The 12,671-nt window shown below is 52.6% G+C and overlaps 1 protein-coding gene across 1 annotated transcript; it reads right to left on the bottom strand.

Annotated features, from left to right (window-relative positions):
- Positions 1–1,148: 1,148 nt before the first annotated feature.
- Positions 1,149–12,352, bottom strand: LOC112545671 (uncharacterized). The gene is made up of 5 exons (XM_075931235.1): positions 12,197–12,352; positions 7,443–7,619; positions 6,642–6,741; positions 4,195–4,325; positions 1,149–2,388 (listed from the first exon to the last, which is right to left on the bottom strand). The coding sequence occupies exons 1-5, from the start codon at positions 12,239–12,241 to the stop codon at positions 2,110–2,112; spliced, it is 732 nt and encodes a 243-aa protein (XP_075787350.1). The 5' UTR covers positions 12,242–12,352; the 3' UTR covers positions 1,149–2,109.
- Positions 12,353–12,671: the final 319 nt, after the last annotated feature.

Below are 12,671 nucleotides of genomic sequence, written 5' to 3'. Positions count from 1 at the left end.
ACTGTCTTGCACAAGAGCTCTCGCACAAGAGGGTGTGGAGCCAGGCAGGACTGTCTTGCACAAGAAGCCCCTGGGCTTAAAATGGCCATCAGAGGTTCTTGCATGAGAGAGCGTCCGCACTGCCGTGGATGCTCTTGCACAAAAGCACAAATCTTGTGCAAAATCACAGGCCAGCGTAGATGTGCTTTTGTGGCAGAATTTTTGCATGAGAACTCTTTCGTAAAACAGTTCTGGCGCAAGACGCTGCCCATGTAGACGTAGCCCCTGTCCTAGTCTCTCAGGTGCCACAGGACTGTGTGTTGGTTTTAAAGTTACAGACTAACACAGCTACTCCTCTGAGACGATCCTCCATGAATTTAACTAGCTCTTTTTTGAACCCTGTTATAGTCTTGGCCTTTGTAGCAACTTCTGGCAAGGAGTTCCACAGGTTGGCTATTGTGTAGACATACTACTTTTGTTTTACACTAGGGCTGACAGCCTCATTCCTGACCCATAACTCAGTGGGAAGATTCCTCTCTCTGCTATTCCTCCCCTCAATTACTTGGACTGGTTCCCAATCAGCAACAGATCCTAGGCTCTACTCTTCAGAAATCTAGTTCAAAGCCCACTGAAGTCAGCTGAAAGGCACCCACTGGCTTCCATGTATTTTGCAAACAGCCCTCAGCTTCTCAGTCACAACCCTTTTAATCATTAAAATGGGTGGCTTTTTCAGAGTCTCCTACAAAGGAGAAAAGATCACATTTCACAGTCCAACTTTTCAAAAAAGGGATATATATATATATAATTTTTTTTACCAATGTGATTAAAAGCTGAGTCAAGGACCTTCACTTTACATTTAGTTTCAAAACACACACAAAGGAAAGAATTGCATTTCACAGACATGAAAACAACTCAAGCAAGAAAATCATGTTTCTTAGCTACTGGAGACTGAATGGAGATTGTCCACGATCCATTTACAGAACAGACATTTTAGAAAAGTTGTGAGGAAAAAAACTAGATACAGTTAGTTGCAATGTGGCCAAATGAAAGTGTTAAAGTCATAGGCCAGGCCCTAAAACATTCAAAACTTAAAATCGAGAGATTTGACAACATTTTATAAACGGTGGGTGTTCTTTGTTAGCTAGTTTTAAGCATTGTGGGTACACGAGTCATGCTTTCAAGCTTTTATTTGTATCTCTGAGAGCTAGAAGTTCTCTTTTTCAAAGAATGGAATCTCAGATTCTCACACAAATCCCCTGACAACAGCAGCTAAGGAGTTACAAAATTCTCCATTTATCACAAGACCTTTGATAAAACAGCGAGAGTTGGCAACACTGCAAGCATGCCTACAAACACTTGATTCCGTCACCAGTCATCCCAACAGCAGTTGTGAAGTGCATTTCTTCATCTGAGCAACCCCAAGAAAAAACACTTTCCTGCCAGTGATTTTCTACAGGCCTGTTATTGCTGGCATGGTGCCTGGGCTTAAATAAAAACTCTCCCCCCCCCCTCCCCATTAAGGGCTGATCTAACTCCCAAATGAAACTATGCAAGACTTCCCATTGAAATCTGTGGGATATGATAGAATGATTGTGCTATTACAGCACAGCAGTATTATGCCTTTATTGCAGGATCAAATAAGTCATTAATAAGGCTGAGAAAGGGAACATTCCCTTCTCCCCAACCCTTATACATTAATGTCGGATAATTAGCAAAAGTGCCATGAGAAATGTATTACAGTCCTCCCCCATTTGACAATGGTGCAATATATACAAAAGCTCATCTGGTCCTTACACTCTAATGTAACAGATGTGATGAAAAAGTTGCTATGCAGCTTGTTTATAAATCACAGTATGTTACCTAGCCACTTTATTGCAGCCTAAACAAGTTTTAAAACAAAAAGTTTTGACCTTGAAGCTATTTTAGGAACTAAACGTGTTATAACTGGCCTACGGCTGCAAGCCCTTTCTAGCTTTCTGCATGCTGGAGGAAAGTGTAAGCCATTTCCCCATCTGATCTCTTCCGGTAACAATCTGCTATTAGCTTCTGCCTTTTATATATATTCGGTAACGAGCAATGTTAGCCACAGCATTAAGTGTTTGATATGTCCTCACAAAACTGTGGGCAGCATTATGGAGTTTCTGCCTTTTCTTTGTCCCGAGGTATTCTGCCCATGGTGTAGAATTCTTCATTTGGACGCAGGTCAGTAAAGTGAGCTATACGATTAGACATGGCAAAAAAGGAGGCAATCATGCCTATATCCCAGGCATCTTCACGGTCAAAACCCTGCGCTGCTAGCTTCTGGAAGTGCTCTTCGGTTATGTTATCAGCGTGACTGACTGCAACAGCAAACTCCAGCATTGCCTGCTCCCGAGCACTTAGCTCAGCCAGTTTCCAGTTCACAACTACCTGTGAGAAAGAGGGGGAAGAACTACTGAGAAAAGTATTCAGAGCCCTATACAACAATGCAGTTGAGTCAAAAACTTAACAACTTTTTATTCATCCAGGCTATTGTCACACGGTCTGGCATCCACAGTTGTGAGCCTCTCCGATCTCAAGTCAGACACTCAGAAAGCAGGGCTCACGCCCCAAAACGGTAGTATAGTCTCATTAGCTTTCACCATCCCAATAACAAATACACACTCCTGGATCACTATGCCACGGTGACAGCTATCCAATCTATCATGCCACCCAGACAAACTAGACTTTGTGATAAAAGGTTATGTAAACCAAAACTCATGTCGCAGTAGGTTACTCCCCATCCCCAAAGATCAGTCACTTATCCCAGATCCGTTTGATACTCTGGATCTCTCACCAAAGAACACTGGCAGCCAATTCTCTAGTAAACTAACTAAAGGTTTATTAGCTAAGAAAAGCAACGCGTTAATGAGAGGTTAAAGCAGGTAAACTACATGAACAGGTGAGTCAAAGTATGTAAATCCAAAATGACAGTTCAGTTTGTCACCTGTCTCTACCATCTCATTGCCTAGGAAGAAGGGGTAGGAGCCAACCAACTCAGGGCCCCTCAGCAAGGAACACACATCAGTTGCCACCCATCCTGACTGAGCTGCTCCCTCTTAGACAGTAGTTCAAGTTGGAGCTAGCTCAGCTGGGTTGAAGGAGCGTGACTTTCTGAGTCTATAGCATGGGGCTAACCACCCTCTCCCAGCCCTGTGCTGAGTAGGTACCCCTGCCACAGTCTGATCACACTACAGTATCCTTTGATACTCTTTACATTTCTGTTAGTCAGTGGAAGCTGGGGGTCGCTCGGCACATCTGAAGGGCAGTGCAAATGTGGCATTGCTCCCCACCCCTCCGTTCCAGCACCAAGTGGCGTTCTAACAGAATGGAGACTTCTCTCTTGGCAGCTGGGCTGGTCAATTTCTGCGTGACCTGCTCCTTGCTGCTGTAGCAAAGAAGTGTCTCTTGTCTTTCAAATTCACTGCCTCCCTCTGAGTCTGGCAGGCCCCAGATGCATTGGGACTGTGACCGTACTGCTACGCGTATGGGAAGAAAGGATACGCCCCTGAGGCTATGCAGAGGGGCCAAGCACAGCTGACTTTCTAGCCGGGCTTTCCAGAGCAGAGCTGGGAGCCAGTTGGTGATGTGATTGGCCATTTCCTACACAAATGGTCTGAGGGAAACCCCGCCACAGGGTGGGAATCGGAAGAGGATTTCGCTTCCGCTGAACCCCACCAGAGATGCCATGCACGCAGCCTGTTAAGCTGGGCTGCGGGAGGTCATCCGGGTTTGATCCTCAGTAAGCAATTTTCTCACCTCTCTGCCACTAAAAGAGTGAGTGCAAATAAAGTGTGCAACTATCGATCTGAGGAGTGCTCCAGCGTCAGGGATGGATTAAACAGCCCCCCCGAAAGCTTTCTACGAAATTCTGCACTAGCCTATTATGCTGGCTGTTCAAAGAGGATAACCCAGCCACGGGTGGAGAAACCAATCGACTAGCGTGAGAACGAGAGCTATTGTATTGGTCCCGATCCTGCAAACCGCATCTCACACCGCCCCGGTGGAGTCTAGCTGCATGGAGCAGATTGTAGATTGGAACCTTAGCCAGCGGCAGCAGTCAGGAAAAGAATAATTAAAAGTTATTTTAACGATTTCCCCCCATCTCCAGACGGCCTACGAAGCAGGCACAGAGTATGCCCTTTTGTTCCGATATGTTCATTACAGCGTTTCAAACAAACAAGCACTCCCACTAACCTGATCAGCCAAAGCTGGCTTTTTAGAATATATCCGATGTAAAGCACCGTGTGCAATTACACAGTAGGGACATCTGTTAACAATGCTTGTAGCCACAACAATAAGTTCTTTGTCTGCCTTGCTGAGTCCTCCTATGGAAGGAACATAAATAATCTAAGGGGGATTTCTTATGGAAGCTTCTCATTTTATTGCAAAAACGTGCACACAGATCAATGGTACTGAGAAATAACAGATGCTGCAGTCATTGGTTGGCAAGCAGCGAAGCCTGCAAGAGGATACATAGGAGAGCAGAGACCCGTTGTGACTACAGTAGCGCTGGCAGTCTGTACGGTAGGGGTGCTGAGAGCCATCGAACCAAACTTGTCTATGACGGTGCTGCTGCACCTCCGGCTTCCCTACCTCCAGCACCTGTGCACGACCACTACAGTTGTGCCGGTGACTTAATAGATAGCAGGCTGAATCCTGCAGTCTTTGCTTTGGCAAAGTTCCTATTTAAATGTTGATAGGGTAAGGACTTCACTTTTGATCCACAGATAATCAGAGCCCTCGCTTTCAAACAAAAGTAGTTTTACTCATGTAAGTCGTTAGTGGAACTGCTATCAGTCCTACCGACAATCCCTAATTAGTCCTATCGCATACGTGAAAATACTCACATACCTAAATATTTGCAGTCTACAGGTCCTTAGTCAGTACTTTTCTGTGCCTATTTCTGAGCCAAATGCTTCATAATTTTGAATCTTGTTACTTGACTCTTGAACCCTTAATTGTCGGTTTGAATTTTGTCCTTTTAGGCAATGTGATGTTGCAGGGCCTATTAGTCAAGGGGCTTGAGGAGGTTCGCTTTTGCGCAGAAGACAAAATAGAAATAATGCAGCTCTCATCAAGTCGGTGGGTGTGAGATTATGTTTTATTACCATCAGGACAGGCCACTCACATGGACCAAGCGTCCTGAGAGTGTGACTTCCTCAGTCGTAGCTGGTAGGCGTTAGAATCCCATGGGCAGACCGAAGCCCATCGCCCTCCAAAGTCGTCCTAAGAATGTGACTTGAGCTGTGGTAGAGTTAAATATAAACCTAGGGATTTATAGATGTAATATCTCACGCTGTTAGGGTCTCTAGAAAAGCCAACAATTTTGCAGCATTTCATTTTTTAATTAAATTAACTGTTTTGCCCTTATGGCTGGGAAGACAGCTGTGTTCCTGAGCCTACTTCTGCTGCCTAGCTTCCCGAGCCCCAGTGGAATGAAATAAAACTCTGGTCAGTTTCATTTTCACTACTGCTTTCAGAATTCTGTAGGCAGCTGCCACACTGAGGAAAATCATGTCAATTTCACACAGCAAGCTGCTGGCTACTGTCACACGCAAGGGAGGTGTAAGGCTACAGGGTCAGTTTCTTTTAAGCTAATAGTGGGTGGGCGGCTCAGGATAAGGCTCTCAGCAGAAGCTCTACAGTGAATAGAGAACAAGAGACTCTGGAAAAAGGAAACTTTTTGCGATTTTTTTTTTACAGTAGACACTGGAGCTGCTGATAGGAGACTCAGGAGTGGAAGGTGGAGAAGAGAGAAAAATAAAGATTCGTTTAGAATGGTGGGGGGAGGGGCGTAACAGGAGAGAGCAGAGCTCAAGCTTATCAGGCACCTACTAAATCCGCCACGCCTTAAGGTTTAAGCAAAGAGCAGGTAGGAGATGCAGCACCCACCAAAGCATGTGGTCACACATCGGGCACTGTTCTTGTACCTTCATGGTACCTCCAGCTCTGAAAACCTCACTCTTCTAGATCTGCCTCTAGTTAACAGGGATTGGGTCAGTTTTTCAAGCCAATTGAGTTTGGGTCAAATTTTCAAGAGGTCTTAAGAGATTCGGATTTTATGAAAATTTCTCCTCTATTGAAAATCTGGGAGAAATGCAGAAACGTTCGTAACACAATGTTGTCTAAAGATTTCCGTGCGATTGAAGCAGTTGTGTATGAACACTGGCACAGCGCACTTTGTCAAGACGCCCCTTCAGTACCACTCGGGACCACAGGCACAGGCTTGATTTTCATCCCAGAAACACTCCAGGGTAGCCTGCAGCCCTCCTGCTTCCAGGGACTGCTGCAAAAAGCATATCCCATTCTTACTACTCGCCCGGGATATGGAGAACTTTGCTGGCTTAGAAATCCACAAAGCAGAATGGAGAGCAGCCCTGCTTGCTACAGTCGGTTCTGAACCAAGGACTGTCAGGGCTAAAATATTATCTGCGCCGGCAGCAGCAGCAGACACAGAAAGTTCTTACGTGGACCAGCATACGAGCGTGGATTCCCATTGCACGCTGGGGCTCGTAGTCTCTGCTGGCTGTAACGCTAGGGGAAGAGGGGGCTGGCTGGGGCTTCCGACATGCAGAACTCAGCGCCAAGTGCCACGTTTGAGCCACTCTGGTCCTACAGTTTCAAGGCCCCACGGCGCGTACCTCTCTCTTTGTTCATGATGGCGTTGTAGTACGCGAAGAACGCGCGGAACTCCGCAGGCCGATGAGCCATCACGCTGAACACATTGGGCAAGAATCCACTCTGTCCAAGGGGGAATGAAAAGAGCTGTCAGTGGCTGCCACCCTACCACAGAGAGCCCACGGGCGGGCAGTCCACATGACGGAGCTGGCAGTGAAGGGGTTAATGAGACAGGGATGTGCTCCACACTGGAGGACTGAGGAGAGCCTGTGGACCCGGCCGCCTGCAGCTCATGCCAGGCCCAGAATGGGGGGATAAAAGGAGGAGGCCTTGGCCAGCTCGGGGCTGGCCAGGCAGGAGTGCAGACGTTACATCTCTTCCAGGGAGGGGGGCCTGAGGCACCCCCGGCCTGGTGGGGGTACAAAGGGGCCTGGTGCTTGCTGCCCCTCTGAGCTAGAGGCTACCGGAACAAAGGAGGCGAATAGGGATGATGCCAAACCACCCAGTATTTCTAACAAAGGGCCTGATCCAGAGGAGGGGGTGCAGGGAGGCCCACCCAGGGGGGCACCCTATTTAGCCATTCACATTTTGGCTGGGGCACAATGAGGTGGGGCAGCTCCCAAGGACGACCACGCATCACCTATGGTCTGATCCGGCCAGCTGGTCCCTGGGGTGGACTCCAGAGAACTCCATGGGTGCCGGGAGCCATGCCCATGAAATGCACAGCAGGATACGGGCAAAGCGAGACCCCAGATCCAGAGTTTGCCAAACTCAGGCCGGGTTGTGCTCTCTGGGGAAGGGTCTTCTCAGCAGACTCCTCTTACCTTCATCTCTACTTCTTCCATGAGCTCCACGATGTCGTACGGCAGGTCTTTCTTCTTGGGGACTGGGTAGCGCCCCAGTGGCCTCGTGGCATTCCCCACCTGCACCCCGTATGCACGGCTTGCGGCTGCCGCGTGCACCCTTCCCCACAGGCTCCCGGACACAGGGAGCAGCCGAGGCTAAAGCGAGAGGGAGAGATGCAGCAGGATGGTTATTAGCTCCCTGTTCTGGGAGGTAGCCAGAAGTTACAGCTTAGCCGGTCAGCACGTTGCCCGGCCTAGCGGCTCTGATACTGCCCCAGAATTCATTGCTGGATCACGTTTCATCCTGACAACCTACACGGCCAGGGTCTAGTGTGCAGGGCACTGGCTCAGATGACCTGGCTTCTGTCCCTGGCTCTGCCACTGACCTGCTGTATGATTGTCTGGGACTCCCTTGGTGCCTCAGTTTCCCCTTCCACCTCAATTAGACTGTAAGGCACCTCATGGCAAGGACTGTCTCTCATGAGGCTTGTAGAACTCATAGCACAATGGGGCCCTGATCTCAGCTGGGACTGCTGGCATTTTTGCAATCCTGTTGCCATGAAAATGCTTATCTGTCATCTTCACCGGCTCTGCTTCCAAGAGGTGTCCTCTTACAGTCACGGCACTGTTTCTGGGAACGAACGCAGCACCGGGCAAGAAAACATACTGCAATGAACCAGAAAGAATGGTTTCAACAGAGGGCCCCAGCACACACACACCACCCTCTGCTCTGGCGAAGGGCATAACATCTCTTCTGCCGATGGCAGCTGTCCGGGGTTCAGATACTGGCCCCGGCCTGGCGTTGAGATGTACATCAGTGTCAGAAAATCAGTGAGCTGTCCCCACCTGTGCCTATGACACAGCCAGTGTGCGGCGCTTCACAGGCCCCCAGGGAAAAGCAGAGTTATTTCTAGATGCATTGCTCGGAGCAACAGATTGTCCAGAATCCTGCACTCGGATTTTTAACAAAATCCCTCCCGAATCTCAGTCAAGCGGCACCAACTTCTAAAGTACCATGAGTTGTGGAAGCCGGAGCGGCACTGAATTGCTCAGACCAATTCCTACCCCATGGCATGGGTTTAGTTCTGGACGGGTCACTTCCCGTACGTCACAACTCCGCCATCACTGGACCAGCACCAGGCTGCAGCGACGCTTTTGGAAGCCGTGCCCAACATGCCTAGCTGTTATGCAGCACTCTTCAGCTGTACCTCTGAACGGGGGTTAGCAGTATCATTACCCCATTCCTCAGACAGGGAAACTGAGGCACGGAGGAGCAAGAAAGTTGGCTGTGGTCAGGCAGTAAGTCAGTGGCAGAGCTTGGAACCAAATTTAGATCACCCTTCTTCTTGCCATGTTCCCTCTTCCTGCCTTCTCCCAGAAACGTGTTTTCATCCACACACCTGCAGCCTAACCAGGGCATAACGCAGAGTCACTTGTGTGATCTTGTGGAAATGCTCTGGCTGTCACCTGACCACAACGGGTGCGTGGAGATTCCATGGCTTAGGTTGTAAGTGCCTGAGCTCTCTTGCTGCCCTGTTTGCACAGCACCCGGCACAACGCAGCTGCAAGGCAAATTGCCACTCATTGCTGGGGAAAGACGCCTGCCTGAATTGCTTGAAACGGTGAAACATCTCTCCCTGGCCGCCCGGTCCTGATGTGCAATTTGCAGCCACTCTCTAAGGGTGCGCCGACACTGCACCGTTCTCCTGAAATAACCATGCGAGGTTCTGCACAGCCATTCTGTTATTCCAAAATAATTCCGAAATAGCGGACAGCTATTCCGACGGCCGTGAACCTCATTCTGCGAGGAATAACACCTCTTCTGAAATAGCTATTTCGAAAGCAGGCCTGTGGAGATGCTCCACTCACCAGGGCCTGTGGAGACGCTCCACTGCTGCTATTTTGAAATAGCCCCTCACCAGGGCCGTTCTAAGTTATTCCCCCTGGAGTTAACATGTCTACATTAGGGAAGCCGACCTCGGACTCATTTTGAGGCTTCCCTGCAGTGTAGATGCGCTATTTCGAGATAAGCTACATCGGAATAACTACTTTGGAATAGCTTATTTTGAAATAAGCGTGCAGTGTAGACATAGCCTCAGTGATTTAAAGACACCACAGTATACGTAAATGGCAAAAGAGGTCAGAGAAATTATTCCAACAATATCTGCCGTCGTGTCCTTGCTGGACAAATACCGTAGCCAGCCAAACATGCATATTTTCACAAAAGACAAAGTCCAATGGCGCGTATATTTAAACCACAGAATGAGCAAGCGCTTCTGAGGCAAGAGGACTAAGAGGTGTGGGTCTAACTGCTCAGTCTAAAGGGAAAATTACAAAATCAGAAGAGCTAAAAATCTAAGCAACATCATTGACTTGTCCTAAGTGAAAGGAAGCGACAGTTCACCAGTAAAACAAATTTGCCCTTTGTTCCCCAGAGTTTTGTGTGCTTCTCTCAGAGGAAAGAGCAAACAAGGGAGAGCAAATGGCTAGCAAGCTGGGTCATTCCCTAACTTTTGTTTTAATCACTTACATCTGTAACTGAATTTGCCTTCAAATGTTTCATCTTACGGAACCAACCCAAACTAACCAACGTGACGTCCTGGGGCCAAGCCAGTAAGCGCTTCCACCAGCGACAGTGGGGCTGCAGCCAGGTGCTACCAGCAGAAAGCATGGACACTGGCGGTTGGTATTACTTCAGACATGGCTGCAGCCTCACGCCCCACGTTCAAGCGCCTCGGAGCAGGGATGTTGCTCTCTGACCTCAGGGGAATTCGTTCCATGAGTCGGGTACCTGCGTATGTGTCTGCAGGAGCGGAGGCATGGGAGCCAGTTACGAGATGTTATTAAGACACCCTTTGACTATGGAAAACATGTAGCTGTCCAAGAGGAGAAAATGGGCCCAGCTCACTGACAGGTGTCCTGCAGGCACCTGTTGCTGAAACTCGCCCATCACCGTATTCAGAAACCTGACGAGGGCCCTCCCGAAAGCGCTCCCGCAGGTCCAGACTTTTTCTAGGGAAACCCAAGGTCACAGCCACAAGGGGGGAACCGGGAATCCAACTCGGAGAAGTTCAGATCTTTTGCCCCAGACTTTGCCGAGCACCATCGCTTAGACAGATCGCTTCCCTAAACAACAGCCACTCAAAGGACAGCCGTGTTCCCCTTCCTGGCCAGTGTCCAAGGACTACAAAACGCCCCTCCTGCTTCCTGCAGACCTCGCCACTGCACAGCACCGAGCCACACCCCTGCATGGGGAAGGCGTGTTTCTGTACCCCGCTGCGGGACAGGGCCTGCCGGCCAGCAGCTCTGTGGCCTCAGCACCCTTCCTGCAGGACCTGGGAAGGAGGCTGCCTGTGCTCATGGGCTCTTTCTGCTCCTTCCTTCCCACTGCCCTCTGGGGAGGCTGTAGCAGCCCCTCCCACCTTCCTCACTGCTGAAGTCCCTGGAGAGGAAGAGGTCCCTGAGGGGGCAGCCTGGCGTGGGGGTGGCATCCATTGCCGGGGGCGGGGAGCAGTAACTTGTGGGATGCCACACATCGGTCTCTAAGGACCCACCCGTGGCATGACATGGGCAGACTGAGACTGGTGTTAGCACGACCTGGGTTAGCCGCACTCCCCTCCCCGCCCCCGTGCAGCCGGGCTGGGGGCAAGAGCCCTTCGCTGCGCTCGCTCGGCACTGTGGGCCCCAGGGCGGGCAGGCCTCCAGGCGCATGGGCTCTGCCAGAGCTCCCAGGCACGCTGGCCAGGCCAAAGCAGAGGGGCTGGCCTAGCAGCTGGCCAGGGCTCGCCGGAAAGCCCAGCCCAGCCGTGCCCGGCAGCGAGCCTGGAGAGCAGGCACAGCAGCCGTTCCAGCACAGCGCAGGCAGACAGGGCTGGCTCTTGCGAGACCCCGTGGCCGTGGCCGGCTGATGGGGGCCAGGCCCGAGGGCAGGCACGGTGTGAGTCCCACGGGACACCCCCTGCGAGCCGGGCGCCAGGCCCTGCCTGTGGCTCTCTCAGCCCTGAGCAGCCGGCTCCTTTGGCTGGGAAAGGATGCTCTGGGGCTGCAGGCCCACAGCCCCCTGCAACCTCGGGCCCCCCGAGAATCTAGGCCGGCAGGGAGCGCCAGCTGCCCAATCGCTCAGCACAGCCCCCCGCCCACAGCTCAGCTGCGAGCAGGGCTGCCCGGGAGCAGGCAGGGGTAACACGTTCGTTGCGAACCAGCGCTCCGAGCCCGGCCGCGTCCTGGCAGCAGGGGGGGTCTGCCCCCGCAGGGCAAGGGGGGGGAGATCTACCCAGGCAGGACGTGGGGGGGGACAGATCTATCCAGGCGGGGGGGTCTCCCAGGCAGGGGATCTGTCCCGGCAGGGTCAGCGGGCGGGTGCGGATCTGCCCAGGCGGGGGGGAAGGGGATCTACCCAGGCGGGGGGGGGGGGGGGGTCTCCCAGGCAGGGGGTCTGTCCCGGCAGGGTCAGCGGGCGGGTGCGGATCTGCCCAGGCGGGGGGGAAGGGGATCTACCCAGGCGGGGGGGGGGGGTCTCCCAGGCAGGGGGTCAGTCCCGGCAGGGTCAGCGGGCGGGTGCGGATCTGCCCAGGCGGGGGGGGAAGGGGATCTGCCCAGGCGGGGGGGGGGGGAAGGGGATCTGCCCAGGCGGGGGGGGGGGGGAAGGGGATCTGCCCAGGCGGGGGGGTCTCCCAGGCGGGGGGTCTGTCCCGGCAGGGTCTTCCAGCAGGCGGGCGGCGGGGGGCTCTTACCGGGGCGCGGCACGGCCGCAGCAGGCTCAGGAGCGGCCCCTTCATGGCGCTGGCGGGCGGCGGCTGTCCTGGCTGCAGGCAGCGGCTGCTGGGGCCGCCCCGCCCCGCCCCGCCCCGCCCCCGGCGGAGGCACAGCCTGCCACGGGGCCCCGCTGCGCTGCTGCAGCCGCCTCCGGGCCCCGGGGGAAACTGAGGCACGGAGCCTCGCCTGGGGTCAGCCGAGAGCCAGAGCCAGGAGTAGCCCCCTAGCGTCCCCCTCCCGGGCCAGCGCCCTGTTCCCTGCCCCGCCCGCCCGCCCGCCCCGGGCCAGCGCCCTGCCGCCTGCCGATCCCCAAGCCAGCAGCTGCCGGTAGCTGGGCCCAGGCAGGTGCAGGTCACTGCCCACTGCAATGTGGAGAGGAAGAAGCGAGCGGGTCCCTGCCTGCGCCGGCCGACTGAGCAGGGCTGCGGTGTCAGGCCGAAGGGGTCACTGGGC

The sequence above is a fragment of the Pelodiscus sinensis genome, chromosome 6 (genome assembly GCF_049634645.1).
Source record: "Pelodiscus sinensis isolate JC-2024 chromosome 6, ASM4963464v1, whole genome shotgun sequence".
NCBI lineage: Eukaryota > Metazoa > Chordata > Testudines > Trionychidae > Pelodiscus > Pelodiscus sinensis.
The sequence above is the reverse complement of the archived record's forward strand: the minus strand, read 5'-3'. Positions and strand labels throughout refer to the sequence as shown.